General features: G+C 45.4%; 1 protein-coding gene across 1 annotated transcript in view; it reads left to right on the plus strand.

The window, feature by feature from the left end:
- The window catches only part of TMEM163 (transmembrane protein 163), a 251881-nt gene that overhangs the window by 154417 nt on the left and 73741 nt on the right, over positions 1–23723 (plus strand). The window contains exons 3-4 of the mRNA XM_033860239.2: positions 7415–7458; positions 8908–8999. Of these exons, the coding sequence (XP_033716130.1) occupies positions 7415–7458; positions 8908–8999 (136 nt within the window). The remainder of the gene's footprint in view (positions 1–7414; positions 7459–8907; positions 9000–23723) is intronic.

The following is a 23723-nucleotide window of genomic DNA, read 5'->3' on the forward strand; positions in this document are numbered from 1 at the left end:
GCTTGAATAATACTATATAGGTCAAACAGAAACTTCTGAATTTCATCCTTAGGTGCGCTTTTGCAAATTATGGTCTAGACAGACCAAAGTATTGGGCTGGCCAAAAAGTTCGTTGGGGGTTTTCCGTACCATCTTTCAATACAAAGTCGTCACTGTGCTGCCGCTGAAGATGAGTAGTTGAACGGGCTAAGCAGTTCTGTTGATCTATTTTCCTAACTGCTTTACCCTCTTCCTTCAGCGGTGACTGAATCCAGCATCCTGTCACTCATTTTTGGGTACGTTATATTCTTGTTTGAGTGGGAGGGAGCGTCTGGAAGCTGTTGGAGGTGCTCTTGAAGTGGGTCAGAACATCAGTCAGTTAATTTTGACTCCTGCTGCTGCCTTGGTTGCAGCCAGCACGATGAAGGTGGATGATGGAAAGATGGGTTCGCAAATGGCATTAGTTCCGTAGCTGTGGGAGGGGTGGTTGGTAGACGTCGGAGGGACAAAGGTGGTCTAATTAAAGTGGGGTTGATTTATTAACGGAGCTGTACTGGGCACAGAATTTAGCAGTGGGAGGTGTTAATGGACCTGGGGTATTGCTAAAGAGTGCTAAGGCTCAAGACAATTACTGCCTGACTTTGGTGAGAATGACAGATGGGTCCTTGCTGTTGGATAAATTTTGCCTGCAGCTGAAATGGCATTCTTTGTTTCACCCTTGAGGGGCTCTCGGCCTTGACCCTCAGTTGCCTCGCTGGCTCTCTCACCTCGCTGTGCATTTCCAGGACCTCCCTGTGCATTTCCAGGGCACTTTGTCTGCATCTCTGCAAGCCTGCTGCTTACTCAGCTGTGGGATTTGCATGTGGCTTTGCCCTAACAATGGGTTGCCTGGGTCCGCTCCATTTTCCAGCTGTCCTTCTGTTTGAATTGGAGTTTCCAGCTGAAGTGATTTCTGGCCTGAGTGGGACTTAAAGACGTTCTGGTCTTCAACCAGACCTGTATAAATATTTCCTTGGGACTTCTGTTGTATGTGTGCTTCTTGGAGTGTAGCTGTTATTACCCCCTTGACATGTCAATGAAAGTGGAGTGTAGGACATGCAGAAACCGCGGAGGCTGGAGGTCCCTTAGATGGGAAGTGACATTTTGCTTGTGTCCCTGGCCTGTCTGCCCTCACCATGCTTCTAAGAACTCTTTGGGGCATTTGCAAGCTGCTCCTGTAGGTGATTTGGCCTTGGGAGATGGATTTCAGAAATGGAGACGTAATAAAGATGTGTATGGTAGTACGCGTTCCTCTTAGCCAGAAGCATTCATGAGCTCACAGTGCCGCCTGCTCTCAGATGTTTGTCATAAATCTGCTTTCTGCTGTGCTGATTTACATCTTTGACTACGTTGTTACAAGTCGGATAATTTTCCCCCCAAATAAAATGGATTTCTTTTTCTACCTTGAATGGTCATATATGATGGTTGTGGAAAACGTAGGAAATACAAAAAAAGAAAGGAAAGAAATCCACTCAAACAGCCCTCAAATATTCCAACCCACTAAAGATTAACCATTGTTATGAGTTGAGGGATTTTTAAAAAGTTGTTTTCAATGCATTTTTGAAGTGTAGTTGTACTGTATCACACATATCGTCTTGTCTCTTGCCCTTTTCTACCTAAGTTTTTTGCTCAAACAGTAAGGAAATCTGATCTCACGTAACTTCCCTCTTACTCCCTTTTGTCTCGGACAGAATGGCCTCATAGATGTCAGGTGTCCCACCTCAGGGCCTTTGCAATTGACTCCTCCCATTATCTGGAAGTTTCTTCCCCCAGATGACTGCCCTGCTCACTTCCCCACCTCCTCCAGACCTTTGCTCAAGTCTCACCTTCTCAGTGAAGCCTCTTCTGACCTCTCCATTCAGTTTGCACCTGTACCAGGCAGAACCCCTCCTGACCTAGACCCATCCTTTCCCGCGGCACCCAGTCCTCGTGGCACCAAATACACCAGCTGTTGATTGTCAACACCATTATTCTATCTAGTATGCTAATATCAACGTTAGCCAACAGCACTCTTGGTAAACATTTCTGAACAGCTACGTATAGCTTATTCTTTAAATGGACCGTTCTTTAATCATTACCCTACTGCTGGATATTTAAATTGCAACCAGTGTTTTGCTATTATAAATCATGCAAACCTACGGTGAAGCTTTTGTGTAGAAGGTGTTTGTCCATTTCTTAGGCATTAAAAGAGATTCTTGGAAAAGGGATGACTGGCTCAAGGTGTATTAAGACTCAACTCAGACTGGCTGAAAAATTATTGGAAATTATTGACCAATGTATTGATATTTGAAAAATATAGGGGTAGACTTCAGGTAGGGCTGATTCCAGCGGTTCAGTCCTTGTCACCAGGGCTTTGATTTATGTCTGTCTTAATAACTGCTTTCCTCCATGTTGGCTTCGTCCTAAGGCAGCCTCCCCTCTTTTAGGGCAGAATTTCTACTGGCAGCTCCTGTTTTCTTGCTGCCAGCTCTACTGTCGCCTCTTAGAAAGACATCCTCTTCCCAGTATTTTCAGCAGAAACTCAGGACTGGTTGTCACTGGCTCATATTGAATTGTGTCGTGTCTGAATCATTAACTCTGGCCTCAGGACAGGGATAGATAGACTAGAGTGGGGGGTCACAATGCCGTCCCACTCAAACCCCATAGTCTGAGGGTAGGGGATATACTGTTTCCCAGAGGAGACTCAGGGCCCTTCTACCCGAATGGGGAATGGCTGCTGGGCAGGCCCCAAACTATAGGTCTTCATTTGACTTAGGAACACCTTAAGAACTCTGTGTCTTAGTATATAAAAAGCAAGACACAAGACAGCAGGGAAAGTGAGAGGAGCCCAGTTGCTAAGCGTGCGTTTTTGGGTGTGCTAGGCCAGCCTAATCAGATGACAGCCTGCTTCCACTCTGAACACGGGGTCGGGGTGGGGGGATGAGAGGACGGAAGCCAAGGCCTCAGCTCCCTGGGGGATGAGACTCACTGGCCTGTAGGCTGTACCACCTCCTTGAGTGTGTGGTTCAGTGATGAGTGTTAGAGACAAGTTCTGAATGTAAGGGGCAGAAACATTCCTGAAAATTTCCCTGATTTTCCCTCTGCTACCAGTGGTATCCAGAGGAACCTGTAGGCTGCTGGTGGTGGGGCGTGTAGCCGAAATTCGGCCTCTGTACACCGCTCCCGAATTGAATCTCGGAGACAGAGTTTCAGGTAAAGTAGAAAAGAATAGCTTGGGCCACAGCAGGCGAATGCCCTCAATACTATCTGTCCCCACGTGGAGGGGGTAGTGAAGAGTTTTATAGTAATGTTTGAAAGAGGAGGGCGTGATCAGCTCGTGGGCCTTCTTCTGATTGGTTGGAGGTGAGGTAATTGGGAGTCAGCATCATCAACCCTCTGGTTCCAACCGGTCTGGGGTCTGCGTGCTTGGGGGCCGCATACGGTTAACTTCTCCCACCTGCTGGGGGTCAGTATCTGCAAAACAGCTCAAAGATATTGTTCTGTGCATCCCTTGAGGGGGAACCAGGACCCTGCCCCAAGGCTGCACTATCGTTTCTTTTTCAACTTTTTTATTGAAGTAGAGTTGATGTACAGTGTTGTGTTAATTTCTGCTGTACAGCAAAGTGACTCAGTTATACACACACATATATATAGACATTCTTTTTTTAATATTCTTTTCCGTTATGGTTTATCCTAGGAGACTAGATACAGTTCCCTGTGCTAGACAGTAGGACCTTGCTGTGTATCCATTCTGAATGTAACAGCTTGCATCTACCAACCCCAAACTCCCCGTAGTGGGAGGCTGCACTATTGTTCCTTGGCTTCTCCTTCCTTGTCTCCGCCTCCCCTCCCTGCCCTGATTAGCAACTGTTTGAACCTGCCCTTTGGAACTCAGGGAAGGTCATGGAGGCTGAATGAAGCCTGTTTCCTGCAAACAAGAAATGGGGGACACAGAAAGCCTTTTGTGCCCAGGAGCCCCACAGGGTCCTGCTGGGTTTCAGGTGCTCCATCCAGGAGCAGCTGTGGTGTGCGTTAAACAGCCTCACACTTGCGTGCTGAGGGCCACAGAGATTTCATTATCTTCAGCTGGGCCTCTGCCTTGACCCAGAGCAGCCTTCCTAGGAGACCTCCACCCTTGCAATGGGAGTGGACCTTGCCAGCTTGCAGCATAACGGTCTGAGGTCGACATGGCCCTTTCTTCTCTGTTGTCCAGTGTTGAATCTAGCACCTGCCTTAAAGGCGCCGCTGCACTTTTGTTGGACCTTTGCTGGCTTCCCAGCTCCCGTCAGCCAAGTACTTGTGGGCTCCAGGGGCACCTGCCCTGTGATCTCTGCCTTGGTGTGGGTCATCTTGGCCCAGGATCTCTTCAAGTGGAACTCATTCTTAGCACAAGGGAAGTTGGAAACGCCCTCATGGAAACCCCACAGTTAGCTCTCTTTCTGTGGGAGTAGCAGCTTTCTAAACCAATCCGACCCTTTCCTCTGAGTCCGTTCTTATCCCAGAATTAGGATGTGTCATGTCAGGTTAGGGCCAAGGAAAATAAAGTCATTTACTCTAAAGAAATTCCTAAAAGTTGGGCTGACCTCTTCCATTTGGGTCCGGTGCCGACTGTTTGCTGTTGTGTCTTCGCGAGAGCTGGGGAGTCGCTCCCAAAGGGAAGCTGCCAGAGCTGTGCCCAAGTGGAGGGCCCTTCAGTGCTCCCTCGATTCCCCATGCAATATCCAGCCTTTCCCCCTTTCCATCGCATCAAGGAAATTCGATGGAGCCAATTTAGAAGTAAATGAGACATGGGAATGCCTCCCTTGTCTTCAGGACTCTACGTGAACCTGGGGCCCAGCTGCTCCAGTTCTCCTTGGTGTGTGTGGGATAGAACAATATGAAGATTCTACCTGTGCTCTCAGTTATTCATCCACTGGGCAGGCTCAAGTCGCACACGCAGAATTTTCCAGTATAGTTCTGAGAGTACTTGGAATCTGTAGCCCACTCTACAAATGCCTGGTATTACCGAATAACTTGATTAAAACATTTTACAGCAATGGTTTACTGCTTGGAAAGCAGCAGGTCTTCTGTGAAGGCTAGTGGAGGGCTTTTCTAGCTGTGTTGTCCATTCCGTGCTGCCCAGTCCAGACAGTGCAGGTGGAGACAGAGAGGGGCCTCCCGCCTGGACAGCTCTTCATCTGAGGTATATATTGAGCATCCGTGCAAGATGCTAGTAAGAGTTAATAAGGTTTCCATTACTGGTAAAGAAGTCACCCACAAAAAGCACACAACTAAGATATCCTAAAAACAGATTGTAAAGGAAACAAGCCAGATACTCATTTCGATTCATTTCTATGAAATTTTATTAAGCTTCATCCACAGTTACTGAGTGCTTACTGCAAGCCAGGATCAGTGTCTTACAGGGCACTTCAGACCTGGCAAGGGGTCTGCTGCCTTTTTTTTTTTTGCACATGCCAACCTGGCCGGGAGTTGAGTTCTTTGGGAAGGTCCAGTGCCTCTTTGCACCGTCACACCCATGTTGTCCTTGAAAGCTGCAGTCGGTCACTGCACACGGCTGGCTTTGCCCTTCTCCCTGTGCCAGTAAGAGTGACAGCAGGGGTGACAGGAGCAGCTCACGTCACAAACACAGAAGGCCAGCAATGTAATGAGTTGCACTCACCTCACATAGCCCGAGGACCCGAATGTGGCTGAGTCTCTGGAAAGGCTGGGAAACTTCGAGAAGCTAGCGGTTCTCTCTTGCCCCAGTGCTGTGCTTACCCCTGTAGGAGCTTGTCTCTCTGTGTAGCAAACCGTGTGGCCAACCCTAGCTCTGGTGTTTCAATTCCAACAGCATAAATTGACCGGCTAGGCTCTCTCTCTGTCTCAGTTCTTTTTTTTTTTTTTTTTTTTTAAGTTTGAAACTTCATTAGAACACTTGCCAGTCGTGTGTTGCAATTATCTATAAAAATCAAGCCAGTAGTTGGTTGCTTATAACATTCAAAAATCCATCAGGGGGCTTCCCGGGTGGCGCAGTGGTTGAGAGTCCGCCTGCCGATGCAGGGGGACACGGGTTCGTGCCCCGGTCCGGGAAGATCCCACATGCCGCGGAGCGGCTGGGCCCGTGAGGCATGGCCGCTGAGCCTGCGCGTCCGGAGCCTGTGCTCCGCAACGGGAGAGAGGCCTGCGTACCGCCAAAAAAAAAAAAAAAAAAAATCCATCAAACTGTTGTTACCAGGCAAAGAAGATAGGTGCATTGACATACTAGCTTAGTTCTATCAGGAACTGGGTCAGAATTGGGAGAAATAAGTTCTAGTGTATTTATCAGCTACATCGTTTAGAACAATAAAATTCTTTCTATTTCTGCTACACAGAGGAATTCTTAAATCATAGAAAATGAAATATGCTTGCGACACACTGGGTCAGATGACCCCCCTCATGGCTGTGGGCAGGGGTCCAAAGCACAATATGGCCACCCAGGGTCCATATGGATAAGACAGAGAGCAGCTCCCAGAGAAGGGACATGTGCTGCGTTGAGTGGGAGTCCAGAGGGGTATTGACCTCCATGCCCTGCATCCATGCCTTCCTTACTCGTTGCGGGAGTGCTTGTAACATCTGTGCCCAGAACGATCCACTTCAAAGCCTTGCTGACCCACTGGGTTGGGTTTCATTCTTTATTAGTGAGTGGACATATGCTTGTTTCATAGGGCTTTTGCGTGGAGACCTGCCTTATTAAGTCAAATTGAGAACTGTCTTTGAAGCTGGACATTGCTTTGGCGCAGAACAGATCACAGAATTAGACAAAAGTGCTACCCAATCAACTTGCCCCCCAAAAGGTCGACTGATTTTTGAATATGCATGAAATGTGTTTTAATTATAACTGTAACACCTACTTTTGTAGACATCTCTTGTTTAAGGTAATTTGTTCATTCTTTTTCTAGACAGCTTTCATGAGGTCCACACTGGATATTAAGCTCTGGTGGGCAAGAGATTTTATTCCAACCATGCCAGCAATGGTGTGTGCATGTAGTTACCACCACTAATTACCTTATTATGGGAACAGTTTGGATGGTTACAGTTTCACTTTCAAAGTTTAATATGGTTCCCAGCTCTCTATTCCCAGTTGTTAAATTCTCAGAGCCTCAGCTGTCATTTGACTGACAACTGCTTGAGCATTTTCGTTCTGAAGCTGGCCCTTTGCTGCTTCAGGGCACACTGGGAAGAGAGGGTGTTGCAGGTGAAGTCTGGACGCTTTTCACATCGCTCTTGAATTTTTTAAATTCTCGGATTTGACAAGTACAGTTAATTTTTAATTTCCTTCTCTTAGAACTTTTCCATTGATGTGTAAAAGGCCATATCAAATATATGAATAGTCTCACAAATGAGAGAAAATATCTATGAGGTCTTAAAATATTCTGAATAATATTTTCTTTCTTTTTAGCTGTCTCCGTTATGAGGTACAGCGCCTCTGCTTTTGGGTTTGCAGTAAGTAACCTGAAATGTACTTTTATGAAGTTTTGCACGTTTCTCCTGAGCCTGCAAATCTCTTGCTGGGCTCTTAATTAAGAGGGTGGTTAGCAAATGAGAGAGAGCATGACAATCACCTTTTATGGAAGTGGCTTCTACAAACAATTATAATTTAATAGAAGTACACTGCAGTGACACTGTATAATTCTCAACAAGAGATCAGGGCCACCATGTTTTCTGCATCTGGTTGAGAAGGATGCTTATAGGGTTTTAGCCCTTCCCGCCAACCCCCCAAGGTTTTAGGTTTGAAACTGGGCACACATTGGAGTGAACCATTTGCTGGTGTGGGCAGAGGTGTTGGGAGTTAAGATCGGGGCTGCTGGCACTAGGACGTCAGTCCGTAGCCAGACTTGGAATAACCAGGCTTCCCTGCCTGCTTCCTGATGGGTGTTGGTTAGAGAAAATGGGTCTCAGTTGCTGAAAACTTGAGTGAAGTCTTCCCACATCCCTTTAAGAGAATGCTAGTGCTTGTAATTTTCCAGATGAAAAGTGCGGCGTGGTGACTCATGCAGAGAAAGCTCCTTGAAACAGCCCTCCTGCATAGCTTCAGGGCTTCCTGTACCTGAGGGTGTGTGTTCCTGTTCCCAAACCTACTTCTTCCCCTTGTTGTGGGGAGAAGTCGGGCTGGGAACAGGAACACACACCCTCAGTGTTTTGAGGCTTGCAGATTCTTTTCAGGATCTTTTGAAAGGTGTGGACTGTCTCTCCAGAAAAATGCCAAAGTGCCGCATACACGCACTCACACACTCCACACCACCCCCCCTGCCCACCTCTCTCTCATACTCCTGTCTCTCTCCCCTCCTCTCTTACATTTCTCTCTCTTATGCATTCACTCGTTCATTTGAACAAAAGCATTGAATTTTGCATCCAATTTCACGGTGTTGGCAGACTTCCCGGAGCCCCTGGGTGACCCCACCTTCTGGACCCCTGGACCCCGGGTATCAATAGAACAGTCCCACTGAGAGCCAGAAACACAGAGTCCTTGGCCTGAATCTTCTACTTGGGACGGGCAGGAAAATGCTGAAATTATCTTGCCTGCCCTGGGGAAATCAATTTCACATGTGTCAGAACAGCGTCATCACCCTGCCCACATCTCCAGAGGGCTGGGAGCCAGAGGCCCCGGGAGCAGAGCCCTGCACACCAGAGTGTGCTTTCTCAGGCCCCAGCAGCAAGGGACCAGGGAGAGCCGTGACCCTGGCACCAGGCAGGCGTGTTGGGTGCCCTGGCTCAGAATTCCCAGGATTCACCTTGAGGATGATGAATGACCAGCATTGTAACGATGTGAAGCCTGTTTGCTCTGAGGTCACTGGCTCAGATGTTCTGAGTCACAGAACGCTTACCTCGTGTCTTCGCAGTTGTGCCCTATTAACTCTGGGAAACCACTAATACCGTGTCTCCTTCTCCTAGTTTGATGCCATCCTTGACGTCCTGTCTTCTGCGATCGTCCTGTGGCGTTACAGCAACGCGGCCGCTGTACACTCTGCCCATAGGGAATACATGTAAGTGGATTTTTGTCTTCTTCCAGACTGCAGAACCCTCGCAAATGAGGGGCACGTAAGTAGGCTGTCAGCACAGCTCCCCCTGTAGCTTTGGTCCTGGTGATGAGAATAATAAGTTCCCCAAATTGCCTTTGAGACCGGCTAGTATGATATCAGCTATATGATAGGCCCCTTCTGCGATGGTCAGAGGGATGGGATGTCCCTTTATAATTCTCCCTGTTCTATGCACTTGAGTCTGGAGTGAATATTTGTATGCTCATTTGCCTGTCCATCCATTCATCTATCCGTGGATCAATCCGAAACTGCACGGCTCAGATTGGGACTTGGACCCCCAGGCCAGGACTCCAACCCCGTCAAACCCCAGTCTGGGACTTGAACCCACTGTCTTTTCATTGAAATCACACACCTGGTCTCAGGACTTACTGAAGCTCAAGTTCTTTATGTCTCGGCACAGAAAGAATTCAGTGAGAGACAAAGTGATAGGTATTTATTTGGAGAGATACACATTCCACAGACAGAATGTGGTCCCTGACTTATGGGGTGGCTAGTTTCTATGGGCTGGGCAATTTCATAGACTAAAGAGTGAGAGGATTACTCCAACTATCTTGGAGAAGGGGCAGGGATTTCCACTAATTTGGCCACTGCCCACTTTTTGACCTTTTATGGTGAGCCTCAGAACCATCATGGCTCTGGTGGGTGTGTCTCTTAGCGTGCTGATGTATACAGTGAGTGTATAATAAGGCTCACGGTTTTTGTCATATACTCAACGTCTGTGTCATTTTTTTTTTTTTTTTTTTTTTTGCGGTATGCGAGCCTCTCACTGTTGTGGCCTCTTCCGTTGCGGAGCACAGGCTCCGGACGCGCAGGCCCAGCGGCCATGGCTCACGGGCCCAGCCGTTCCGCGCGGCACGTGGGATCTTCCCAGACCGGGGCACAAACCCGTGTCCCCTGCATTGGCAGGCGGACTCTCAACCACTGCGCCACCAGGGAAGCCCTGTGTCATTCTTTTAAAGGTTGTGCCCTGTCCCCTTCCCTCCTGTTTCAAATCCATCTACCAATCCACCCATCCTTCCATCCTCTCTCAATTTGTGTTACTGGAATCTTTGCTCCCTTGAATTTTTATGCTTTTTTTTTTCCTTTCTTTTTAAGTAAGATGAGTTCTCCGCTGTAATTTACAGAAGACATCTTGAAGGCATTCTAAATTATTCTACTTGTCTTCTCTCCCTCTCTGTATTAGAGGATATTGCTTGCCCCAGTCTCTACATCTTGTGGGTGATGATTGTGTGTTTGAGGTACTTGTGTTTGTGACCTTAAAACGTGTGTCTTTCCGATTTCCATTTTTTTCTTCTCTTGGTAATCCCCAGGTTCCAAAGTCAGATCTGTTGGCTTTGAATCTCAGCTGTACAACTTGTCAGCTCTGTGACCATGGGAAGCTATCCTAAACTGGTCTATGCCTTGTTTCCTTACCTGGAAAAAAGGGGAAATAACAGTACCTCCTCATAAGATTATTGTGACGATTATGTGAGTGAGGTAATCATCACATATACGATGTAATATAATATTAGGTTATATATATTAACTTAGAGCAGTGTTTGGCATGTAGTTCGGTAAGCCTTAGCTGTCATTGTTATTAATTATAAAGGGGGCTCCCCTGGGACTGAGCCATCGCTGGTTATTAGAGCAGCAGCTTTACTCCACCTCGGCAGCGTTTGGACAGTTGAATACAAATGAATAAATGCCCCGTGCTTTGTTGCGGTGCCCAGACAGAAGGTATTCTTGATGGGAGATGCTGTGTCACAATCAGACATACGAACGTTGAGTGTCAGGGGACTCAGATAGTAATATATCTGAGGTTGCATGTGCCAGATGGAAGGCTTGAAAGATGATGCCAAAACTGATTCGAGAATGAGAGCAACTTTTAGTTTAGTTGTTGGCTTTAGATAGAGCACAAAAGCTTCTTTTAAGTGTTAACTGTGTATTTTAATGTGCATTAGCTCTTGTAACAAATATAATTAAAGTATCAAATCTGTGATATCACAGATGATATTCTTTAGGATAAGGTTAATTTTTGAAAAAGTGAGTCAGCTTATTGGTTGAAAAAATTAAGAAACAATAGTAGTAAACTGATTTTGTAAAATTTCAAATGACGGTATTATAATGATAGAAGTTGAATCAACACTGGTCTAGCTGAAGGAGCAGTGAATGCATCTACCCAGGCTGTTGCTGGCTGGTATTTGAGGAATACAGTGAGAACAATCTGGAGAGTGCAGTACAGACACATACTCGACTTTCAAGCGTCGGTCCCTGTGCTCTCAGAAGAACACATATTCTTTGGATTTATGGTTGCGCCATCCAATATGGCAGCCACTAGAGGCTGGCCCTGAGAGGTGTTGTAACTGTAAAATACACACCAGGTTCCAAAGACATAGTAAGAAAAATAGAGTATAAACGTTTTATTAATAATTTAAAAACAATATTGATTACATGTTTAAGAATATTTTGGATGTATTAGGTTAATACACTATTAAAATTAATTTTACTTGCTTGTGTTTACATTTTTAATATGGCTTTTAGAAATTTAAAATGACATATGGGGCTAATATTATATTTCTGTTGGGCCTTGTCCTCAGAAGAGAAAGCTCTTCCCTCTGCCTTCTCTTATTTTGGAGTTAATAACCCAGAATTTGATTTGCAATTCTAGGAGGAATTGAATTCAGTGTTTCTCAATTTCTCTCTTCTAATTTGCTTTTTTAATCTGATTTCCTTTATGCTAAAATGAATCTCTTACATATTAGTCACAAAGCCACAAATTATCGTGGCTTTTCTATAGTGTTGGGATCTCTGTGAGCATTTGCCAGGTGGCCTGGAGTTTTTCCAACATTAAGGTTGATGACAAGAAATGTCATTGGTTTCACTGTTTTTAATGATCCCCAAACAAGTACCCTTAAAAAATGTGTATCTTTATTAATACCCATAAGGCAGAAACTCACAGATTTGCTTTGATAATTCCCAGATGGTTGTTCAACGTGATGATACCCATGGATTCATTTGGAGATTCTTAATCTAGGGATTAAAATAACACTCAATCCCCTGTATCGCTAGCTTAGTTTAAAGTTTTAATCTCTGGCTCATCTCATGTAAATTAAAAATTCGTGAAATCACCGCCAGCTGAGAAACTGATGTTTGCATATGAATGAGCGTGAATGAATGATGAGGGGCATAGCCAGAAGAGCCTCTGGTTTTCAGTTAGTTGCTGGCGAACAAGATTTGAGAGAATGGGGAAATACCCAACTAGTTCTTAGTTAACTCTTCTAATTTTCCCTCCTCAGCCTTGCTGCTTGATGACAGTGGGTGTGACGGGTGTTTGATGCTCAGAGGGAGAGAGCATGCATGCCTTCACCACCATCACAGAGCAGAGCTCTAATAAGCTTTGCTTTGTTTCACGCTTTTTTATTGTGCCCAAAAACATCCCATTTACCGCCTTAAATATTTTAAGTTTATAGTTCAGTAGTGTTAAGTGTATTCACGTTGCTGTGGGTCGTCAAATTCACAGAGACAGAAGGTGGAACACTTCGGTATTTTTAAACAATGTAAAGACATATTTGACTAGAGGATGGCAATAAGAATTGAACAATTATAAACCTAAGCTTCCTCATTTTTCACAACTAAACAATAAATACATTTCCAGAAATAGATGACAATACCTCATGCAAAATTCCAAAGTCATGTAGTCACTTAGATTAACCCAAACTGTTTGTAAATTAAAAGACAACAGCAAAAGGTCACAAAAAGCCTATTTCTTTCATAGCATCATGGCTGATTCTTTTTTTCTTTTTTTTTTTTTTCGCGGTACGCGGGCCTTCCACTGTTGTGGCCTCTCCCGTTGTGGAGCACAGGCTCTGGACGCGCAGGCTCAGCGGCCATGGCTCAGGGGCCCAGCCGCTCCGCGGCATGTGGGACCTTCCCAGACCGGAGCACGAACCCGTGTCCCCTGCATCGGCTGGCGGACTCTCAACCACTGCGCCACCAGGGAAGTCCCTATGGCTGATTCTTTAAGCAGATAAACAAAGTACTGTAAAGAATGGTCAAAACTTGGCCTGAACTGTCTTCTGGTAATTATTAATACCACTATTTATAGTTTTGTTGTCCAAGGACAAAAGCTGTATGGGATCGATCACCTTCTGCTGTTACTGGAACAGATCTCCAGGAATTTTTCATCTTGCAGATTGAGACTCTATACTCATTAAACAACTCCCTATTACCCCTCCTCTAGCCCTTGGTAGCAACTCTACCTTCTGTCTCTATGAATTGGACGGCCCTAGGTCCCTCATATAAATGGACTCATACGGTATGTGCCCTTTTTTGCCTGGCTTGTTTCACTTAGCGTAGTGTCTTCAAGGTTCATCCATGTTGTCGCATGTGTCAAAATTTCCTTCCTTTTTAAGACTGAGTAATATTCCGTTATATGTATAGACCACGTTCTGTGATTCCATTCATCTATTGCTAGGCATTTGAGTTGTTTTCATGTCAGCCATTGTGAATAATGGTGCTTTGAATATGGATGTACACACGTCTATCTTCATGACCCTGCTTTCAGTTCTTTTGGAAATACACCCAGCAGTGGGATTGGTGGGTCATGTGGTAGGACTATTTCTTCCTCCCTCCCTCCCTCCCTCCCTTCCTTCCTTCCTTCCTTCCTTCCTTCCTGATCTAGTTCCCTGAGCAGGGATTGAACCCACCTCCCCTGCAGTGGAAACGTGGAACCTTAATCACTGGACGGCCAGGGAAGTCCCAGGACGAGATTTAATGTTTCGAGGAATCTCCATACTTTTCTCCATAGCAGTTGCTTCATTTTGTGATTCCACCAGCTAGTTATCTATTTTGAAAAGCTCCAAATTTACATCATCTTCCTGTGGTAGGAAATATGTACGTGGGGAAGGTGGACCATTGGGCTTACATGCGGTAACGGTTTTCAACAGGTGACTGTTTTAGAAGGAGGGGCAAGGGAGTCATTTGTTTGTAAGGGAAGGATTCTAAGAATACACTAGGATATCCAGCTGGGTGAGGGCTGGGAGGACCACAGCAAGGTTAGTGGACAGTCACCGTTGGATGAGAAATCCTGCTTTGCTTGGCAGTTGTTGGTGTGGGGCACTAACTTGACGGTGGGATGCTAAGAACCAGGGTTTCACAGGTGGTTCATTTATTGGTGTGGATTTAGGGTGGGAGTGGGTGGCTGAGGTAGGGTGAGGAAAAAAGTCAGGGCCAGGTGTGAGCCCAGGCGTTTGGGGGCAAGGGAGCAGGGAGACACGAAGGAGTGTGGTTATAAGGGTGCGGTGGTGACGGTTGTCTTGGCGATAGTGGATTGCTGTGAGGCCACGCAAAAGAATGAAGCATGCTTTGTACACTTATATTGGGATCTCCGAGGTTCATTCAGTGAGGAAAGCCTGGAGCCGAATCGTATTTAGTCTTTTCTCTTTGTGGATGCAAACCTCTTTTGTTAAAACCACACACTGTTTGGACATATGAAAAAAAGTCTCCGCAAGCATACAAAGGAGACCAGCAGCAGGGTCGCCTCTGGGAGGGGGACTGGGGACAGAGAAAGAGGGGAGACACTTTATATCCTTTAGACCAGAGCTGTGCATTGAACTCTCTGTGGTAATGGACATGTTCTCTCTACTGTCCAATACGGTAGCTATTAGCCACACGTGACCCTTGAGCCCTCGACATGTGGCTAGGATGACCAAGGATCTGGATTTTTAACTTTATTTAATTTTAATTAATTTAAATTTATATCGTCACACGTGTGGCTAGTCGCTACCGTATTGGACAAAGCCTCTTGAGCTGCTTTGATCATTTTTACTCTTTTTTAAAAACAGACAAAGTTAATAAATCACAATCCAGGGACTTGGAAATGAGAGAAAGATACTGAGGGGGGAAGGAGATGATGGAGGCAGAGGGTGTGGGAGAAATTAGTGTAAGAGGAATTTGGCAAGGTCGAAAGACACAGAGAATTTCATGCCTGTCTTAGCTGTTCTAGGCCTGGGTACCATGTAAGGCCACAGGAAGTACCACAGCCTCCTGCTGCCGTCAGCTGCGGAGGGCCATCAGGATGCTTGCCTTGGAAGGTACAGCTGGGTGCTCACTGGGGGCCTGTGACGTTTTGCATATGATTGCGGCACAGGTGGGAGGGCCCCCCGAAGGCTCCCCAGTGCCAGCTGTCTGTTTGGGCCGTCCGTCCTTCAGCTCCCTGAGATGGAGAGGCGGAAGCAGATGGGAGGCTGTGCACCTTTACAGCCTTCTAATTCTGCCACATTGAGGCAAAGACGCAGCTTGGGAGGTTGTTCTCTTGTGCCAGATGTACCTCCAAATGGCATTATGCTCCGCAGCATATCGGAAGGCGAATGTGAGAGGTACAGAGGAATATTCTTAGAGAGATGGAAATCCTTTGTGTGTCTTCTCATGTGAAAAAGGTGGAGCGTGCTGGTTCTCACCCAGGCAGGGTATTTCTCCTGTTTCCTTTTCCAATTTGCTTGGTCTGAAAACTGCCAGTTGACAGGATATCTTGATAGTCTTTTTTTGTTGTTTTTTGAATTTTATTTTATATATTTTTGTAAACAGCAGGTTCTTATTAGTCATCCATTTTATACACATCAGTGTGTACATGTCAATCCTAATCTCCCAATTCATCCCCCCACCCCCCCACCCCCCCGCCACTTTCCCCCCTTGGTGTCCATACGTTTGTTCTCTACATCTGTGTTCTGTGTCTCTGTTTCTGCCCTACAAACAGGTTCATCTGTACCATTTTTCTAGGTTCCACATACATGAGTGAATATACGATATTTGTTTTTCTCCTTCTGATAGTCTTTTGATTCCTGGTTTCGGTAGCCCCCTTGCTGGTTTTGAAACCAAGCCAGAAATGGAAAAAGAAAACTGCTGCAGTCAAGTAGAGGATGGGTTGGTGATTTGCTTTTGGCGTCTGGTCTAAGTGGACCCCAAAGGCAAAGAGTTACACCAAGAACGTATTAAAATAGTACCACGGGGCTTCCCTGGTGGCGCAGTGGTTGGGAGTCCGCCTGCCGATGTGGGGGACGCGGGTTCGTGCCCTGGTCCGGGAGGATCCCACATGCTGCCGGCCAGCTGGGCACGTGAGCCATGGCTGCTGGGCCTGCGCGTCAGGAACCTGTGCTCCGCAATGGGAGAGGCCACAACAGTGAGACGCCTGCGTACTGCAAAAAAAAAAAAAAAAAAAAAAAAAATAGTGCCACGTCCCTCCACCCCCCTGCCCCCCTTGTCAGGGAGCATTCCTTCTACCCTTAAACTGAGGGCTCTGGGAAGCTGAATTGCATTTCCTCCACGTTTGTCTAGTGCTCTTAACTTTACAAAGCTCTTGAAGTGTGTAAAGTGTGTTTTTAGCTCAAGAGCAGACCTTGAACTAGAAGAATAAATAACTTCCGAGATGACCTCCATGCCCGTTGAAAGCTAATGCAGAAGGTGGAGCCTTGATAGCAGGACATGAGCTGCTATCCTGAGCTCATCCGCCTGGAATAGTTTAGATTTAGTCTTGCCTGAAGGCAGAAGGGAGTTGCCTTCCACTGTCAGGAAACGAACATATGAAACCCGCCAGACACAGACATGATATTAATGGGTTGTGATGCGGTGGGCAGGATGTATCCGAGGAAGGAGGGTAGGCTTGGTCCCTGTTACCAGTTGAATTGTGTCTCACCAAAAGATGTTGAAATTCTAACCCCCTGTGCCGCAGAATGATACCTTATTGGGAAATAGGATCCTTGCAGGTGTCACCAAGTTAGATGAAGTCCTAATCCAGTACGACTGGGGTCTTTGTAAGAAGAGGAGACACACAGAGACAGAGGCACTCAAGGAGAAAACGACCATGTGACAATGGGGGCAGAGTTCAGAGTGATGTATGTACAAGCCAAAGAATGCAAGGATTGTTGGTCAATCCCAGCAGCTAGACGAGACAAGGAAGGCTTCTGCCCTATAGGTTTCAGAGGGAGTGTGAGCCTGCCAACACCTCGATTTCAGACTTTGAGACCCCAAAACTGTGAGACAATAAATTGCTGTTGTTTTAAGACCCCCAATTTGTGGTGCTTTGTTATAGCAGCACAGGAAACTAATACTGTCCTGGAGAAGAATTCTCTGTCAGACCTGCACTCACTTGCTCCGTGACCTTCAGTGGTTTATTAATCTTTTGAAACTTCAGTTTTCTCATGTGTGAAAGTGGGAGGGCCATTGTAGCTACCAAAGGGCATTGAGGTGAAGATTGAACACGATAGTGAATGGAACATCAATATACGCTCAAAAAATGTCAGGCCACTTCTTTTCCATCCCTAGAGTTTTGAAAATGTTTTTTATTAGTCAGTACTGGGATAGTTTCTCATTGTCTGCTCTACTGTTCTATTTTGCTTTCAAGAGTGTGGAATAAAAGACTCTGCAAAGAAAAATTGGAGAAACTGAAATACATGCTTTGGCATATGTAGAAAGTTGCTTTTGACCTTGAGACATGGGGTAGTAGTGTAGTGAGGTGATAAAAGATTATTCCTTGATTTCCTGATTTCATCCCATGCCCCTCCTCCATCCCCCATTTTGGATCAAGACAAAGGTTGGAAAAGGTTGGGGTAATTCCTAGTGCCCCAAAGAATACAGTAAAACTCACTTGTTATAGGACCTCCCCGAGCTAACATTTTGATTTATAGCTTGTGTGTGTGTGTGTGTGTGTGTGTGTGTGTGTGTGTGTGTGTGTGTACATGCACACATGTGCATGGTTCCGTATACGTCCTTTTTTCCTACATAAATAGAGATGATCTATATATACTCTTTTGAAAACTGGGTTTTCTCTGCTACCAGCACGGTTTGAATATCTTCCCATCTTAGGACAGAGATATGTTATTTTTTGACAGCTATGCAGTATGCTATGTATGGATTTAACATATTTTGTTTAAGCAATTTTCTACTGAAGACATGGGTTGTTTTCAGTGTCCTGAAGTTAGAAACAACCTGAAATAACTACGTGACACATTTATATTTTAATGCTTGTCCTCTTATTTCTTTAGGATAAATTACTAGAAGTCTGGGTGAAATAATATGCTAACTTATAACTGATGCCTGGTGTCAAACTGTGCTCCAAAAAAGGTCATACTGATTGACATTCCCACTGGCAGGGTTGAGGATGTATGTTTACTCACTTTTGCCCACACTAAGTGTTATCATTCATTTTGATCACAGCCCTTTGTCCAGGTGGAAAATTGAATTCTCTATGTTAAGACACATTTAAAGAAACGTTAGTTGCCAGTCTAGCTGAGCATTTTCACATATGTGTTTTTGGCATTTGTATTTCTTTTGGGAAATGGGTTGCCAGGATTTCAAATGGGATGAGAAGTCTTTTATTTCCATTTTGGGACGTTGCCCAGACTCTAGCTGGTAGAACTTCCGTGACTAAGGAAGTACAACTTCCTTCCTGCTCTGCCCAACCCCATCCCCCCATAATTCTTTCTTTTGCAGTGCCATATTTTTTTCTTTCGTAGATCTAATTACCTGTATTTAATTGATGTATTGGTATATTTGTTTATTGCCCATCGCCCTCACAAGATTTTACGCTCAGAAAAGCATGGGTCATATGACCGTCATATTCTTTTCAACCCCTAGAGTAATGCCTGGCATTTAGTAGGTGCCGGTTATTGAGTTGCAGAATGAACGATTGAACTGTGGAACCCCTTCATTTTACGTAAATTTTCATAGCCTTTATTAAGATGATAAGTATTTACTGAGCACCTGCTCTGTACCTGGTATGCGGGGCTGTGCGTTAGGTAGTGGTATAATTTAACGCTTGGTAGAGAAGGTAAATATTGCTGCTGAAGGCTCATGGCTGGTAAATGGATACAACTGGAGTGTGAACCTAGGTCTTACTTGCCTGGAAATTTGCTTGTAACCATTATGTAACACTGCCTCTCCAAAGGACCATTTGTGTGTCTTGGTTTTACCACTTTTTTTGTCCTTCCCACCCCTGGAAATGCCCCTTCCTAGCAATTAGCTGCAACCCAAAATTGATTGGAGGGAGAGGGAAAGTGGAATCAAGAACTATACAGTATTCAACTTGAAGTGCAGTCCTGAGCTTTGGTTCTGCGTACAGTGGGGAGATGGTTGGCAGCTGGCCAGGCAAGGGTAAACTGCCTGGGCCACCTCGGGGCAGTCTAGGGGCAGGGTTGGTCTTCCCAGGAGCTGGTGGTCGTGTCCCGGGTCGCCTGGCAATGGCTGCTGAGACAAGCACTGCAGCCCTGCGATGTCTCGAAGGCCTTGCGAATGAGGATCGTTTGTCTTAGCTGCAGCCTGGACTTCTTCCATGCTCTTTGCAACTTTGGTTCCTGTTTTCAGACCAAGCTGGCAGCTGGCTAGGGCCTGCTGGATCCTGGGCTGAGGGCTTTGCCGTCAAGGAACTGGAGCCCAAGTTTGTCCACGGCTGTGGCCTCTCCTCTGACACCTGTGGCAGGATGGGGCATTTGCTGAGTGGAGAGCATTCTCTCTCCAAGAACACCGGCCGGTCAGTTTCACCCTGAAGATGGTCACCCTTTGGGATCTGGGTTTGGATATCCCATTGACCGTCATCCTTCCATCTGCCACTCTGGGCTGCGGTAGTCTAAACCACTGCCTGCGCTTTGAGGTGAGCGGACTTAGTTCTGAAGCCCTCTTTGAAGTGGGGAGATTTTCTTTTTATATATAAATTCATTTAGTTATTTTTTCGCTGCGTTGGGTCTTCGTTGCTGCGCGCGGGCTGTCTCTAGTTGCAGCGAGTGGGGGCTTCTCATTGTGGTGGTTTCTCTTCGTTGCAGAGCATGGACTCTAGGCACGCGGACTTCAGTAGTTGTGGCACGAGGGCTCAGTAGATGTGGTGCACAGGCTTAGTTGCTTCACGGCATGTGGGATCTTCCCGGACCAGGGCTCGAACCCGTGTCCTCTGCATTGGCAGGCATATTCTTAACCACTACGCCACCAGGGAAGTCCAAAGTGGGGAGATTTGAGGCAGTTGAGAACGAGACCCTTCTCTCTTTGAGAAAAAGAAAAATTAATTTATTTATTTTGGGCTGCACCGGCTCTTTGTTGCTGCACGCAGGCTTTCTCTAGTTTCAGCGAGCAGGGGCTCCTCTTCGTTGTGGTGTGCAGGCTTCTCATTGCGGTGCCTTCTGTTGTTGGCGGAGCGCGGGCTCTAGGCGCACAGGCTTCAGTAGTTGTGGCACGTGGGCTCAGTAGTTGTGGCTCGCGGGCTCTAGAGCACGGGCTCAGTAGTTGTGGCGCACGGGCTTAGTTGTTCCACGGCATGTGGGATCCTCCCGGCCCAGGGATCGAACCCATGTCCCCTGCATTAGAGGTGGATTCTTAACCACTGCGCCACCAGGGAAGTCCGAGACCCTTCTCTTTGTGACCACCTTTGTCAGTGGGAGACATTGGCAGATACTTTCCCTTCTCTGAGGGGTCCTATTTTCAGAGGAAATCTCTGTGGGCTTGGTTCCTCCATAGTTGTCTTTGAAGGTTCACAGTCAGAATATTCAGGGCATATTTCCTTTCCCTTCAGTCTCCTATCGAACATTTTAAATTCAGTTTTGCATAGTACTTGCCACTAATGACTAATTAATGCCAAAATGTTGGTGCTACTTATAGCTGGTGGTGACTTTCTTGTTTATACTTTCTGATTTTTGGAAAAATATTTTACAAGGTACGTGTGTTATTTTTGTAATCCTCTCAAGCATCCTTTTTTCCCATTGGGGGAATAGAAAGGGCAAGCCAGTGTCGGCACAAAGACTAAAGCTCTCCTCTCCTCTCTGTTTTTACTGCCTGCCTGTGGGTGCTACTGTGCTTACCATCAACGCCACCCAGTGCTTTTACATACGCTTACTTCCTTGATGAAGTGACCCACCACAGTGCCTGTAGCCTTCCTATGGGTGGTCATGAAATTGCCTTGATTAGAACTCTGGGGACTTTTCTCCCCGGTCTCCTGCCTTTCTCTAAATAGAGGCACCCTTTGAGCTCTTAGTCAGCATGGGTTTGACAGGCATCTCTGGCTGATTCAGCTTATTCATATGACTAAATAGAAGGTACCTAGAGGGATACTTGAGTTGGTTTTTTGTTTCTTGGTTTTTTGGGGAATAATTTCTATCTACCTCATAAAATTGTTATGAAAAACAAATGAGATAATATAGGTCAGTTTCTTGTCACCGTGTTGCTTGTTACGTATAGTAGGTGTTGGATAAGTGGGTGTTATTTTTATTATTTTAAAAAATATTTATTCACTCATTTATTTTGGCTGCGCTGGGTCCTGGTTACGGCATGTGGACTCTTAGTTGTGGCACGCATGTGGGATCTAGTTCCCCGACCAGGGATGGAACCCTGGCCCCCGTCATTGGGAACACAAGACTCTTGCCCACTGGACCACCAGGGAAGTCCCAAATGGGTTTTTTTTTTTTTAACAGTAGGCTTTCCAGACGAAATAGAGATAGGTATGTGTTTTTTAAAATAGCTTTACTGAAGCAGACTCACAGATCTAGAGAACAAACTAGTGGTTACCAGTGGGGAGAGAGAAGGGGGGCAATATAGGAGTGGGGAGTAAGAGGTACAAACTACTATGTATATAATAGGTAAACAACAAGGTCCTACTGTATAGCACAGGGAACTATATTCAATATCCTATAATAAACCATAATGGAAAAGAATATGAAAAAGTATATATATTTGTGTAACTGAAGCACTTTGCTATACAGCAGAAATTAACACGGCATTGTAAATCAACTGTATGGTAATAAATTATAAAAATAGAATAAGAAATATAAGCTACAGGGATATGTTATACAACATGTTGATTATAGCCAATATTTTATAACTATAAACGAGCATAACCTTTAAAAATTGTGCATCACTATATTATATACCTATAACTATATAATACTGTATAGCAACTATACTTCCATAAAAATAGATTAAATTATAATTCACATAGCATACTGTTTATGCACTGAAAGTGTACATACACATCAGTGGCTCTTAGTATGTTCACAGTTGTGCATCTATCGCCACAGTCAATTTTAGGACGATTTTATCACCACAAAAAGAAGCCTCACTCTCTTTAACATTCACTGTTCCAAACCCTCCCAATCCCTTTTCCCTCTTCCTAGTCCTTGGCAACCACGAATCTCCTGTCTGTCCTGTAGTTTTGCCTATCCAGGACCTCTCATGTAAGTGCAATCATACACTGTGTGGTCCTTTACTCGGCATGTTTTCTTCTTTTCCTTGGTCTGTCACTTAGTTTAATGTTTTCAACATTTCTCCACTTCATAGCAGATATCCGTGTTTCCTTTCTCTTTATTGCTGTGTAATATCCCATTGTATGGATGTGCCACATTTAATTTATCTTTTCATCAGTTGATGGACATATGGGTTGTTTTCCTGTTTGGCTATTGTGAATAATGCTGCTGTGAACATTTCTGCGCAAGTGTTTGTGTGGAAATATGGTTTCATCTGGGGGGATTCATACCTAGGAGTGGAATTGCTGTGTTGTATGGTAACTCTATGTCTAATATTTGAGGAATTGTCAAACTGTTTTCCAAAGTTGCTGCACCATTTTACATTCCTGCCAGCAACTTACGAGGGTTCTAATTCCTCCACGTTCTTGCCAGCACTCGTTATTACCTGTCTGTTTGATTCTAGCCATCCTAGTGAGTGAATAGTATCTTTCTTTTTTTTTTTTTTTTTTTTTTTTTTTTTTTTTTTTTTTTTTTTGCGGTACACGAGCCTCTCACTGTTGTGCCGCTCCCGTTGCGGAGCACAGGCTCCGGACGCGCAGGCTCAGCGGCCATGGCTCACGGGCCCAGCCGCTCCGCGGCATGTGGGATCTTCCCGGATTGGGGCACGAACCCGTGTCCCCTGCATCGGCAGGCGGACTCTCAACCACTGCGCCACCAGGGAAGCCCTATCTTTGTGGTTTTGATTTATACTTGAGGGTTCATATGCTTTGGAAAAATCACCTTTCTCTTCCCTTGTTTTACTCCTGGTCTTGATTCCCAAGGACCCTTAAGAAGGGTCCACCCCTTTGCGCTACCCCTGCTAGTAAAGTGGCTTGTGTCTGGAGAAAGCGGCCTCCAGGAGGCCCTCCATCCCACTGATGATATCCTCCTGGCCTTCTTCTGGCTCTGCAGAGTCTGGCTTTTGGCCTTATAGGCTGAGGCTCGGTGTTATTAACGGCACAAGGACAGGGGACTCAGATTAATCAAGCTTATAGACCTGACTGTAATAACAGGATGCCAATTTGTCAGTGGATGCAAGGTATCTGCATTATAAGACCTTGTCTGGGTATTCACGTGGTTTTTTCCATCTCTATCCTTGTATGTAGACCCATGTAGAAATCCCAGGTATTGGAACAAACAGGGGTTACGTGAATGCAGTGTTCTGTGGATTCAGGCTCTGAGAGCCTGATATATCCATTTGTATAGCAGACATACTGCTCAGGACTAAAGGGAACTACCTTTGATACCAGGATACTGCCCGAGAGTCTGTCTCCTTTGGGAAGCATAGTCTGGAGGGATTTATCATATTTGTCTTTATGATTAATTTTCTTCTGTGTGTTTCCCTAACTGACCAACCCCTTTCTGTTTTATGAGATTTTTCTTCTGTTATGTTGATAGTATCACCGTCTTCTAGCAATGGAGACTTCCCATTCTCTTT

This window comes from Tursiops truncatus, chromosome 7 (genome assembly GCF_011762595.2).
Source record: "Tursiops truncatus isolate mTurTru1 chromosome 7, mTurTru1.mat.Y, whole genome shotgun sequence".
NCBI lineage: Eukaryota > Metazoa > Chordata > Mammalia > Artiodactyla > Delphinidae > Tursiops > Tursiops truncatus.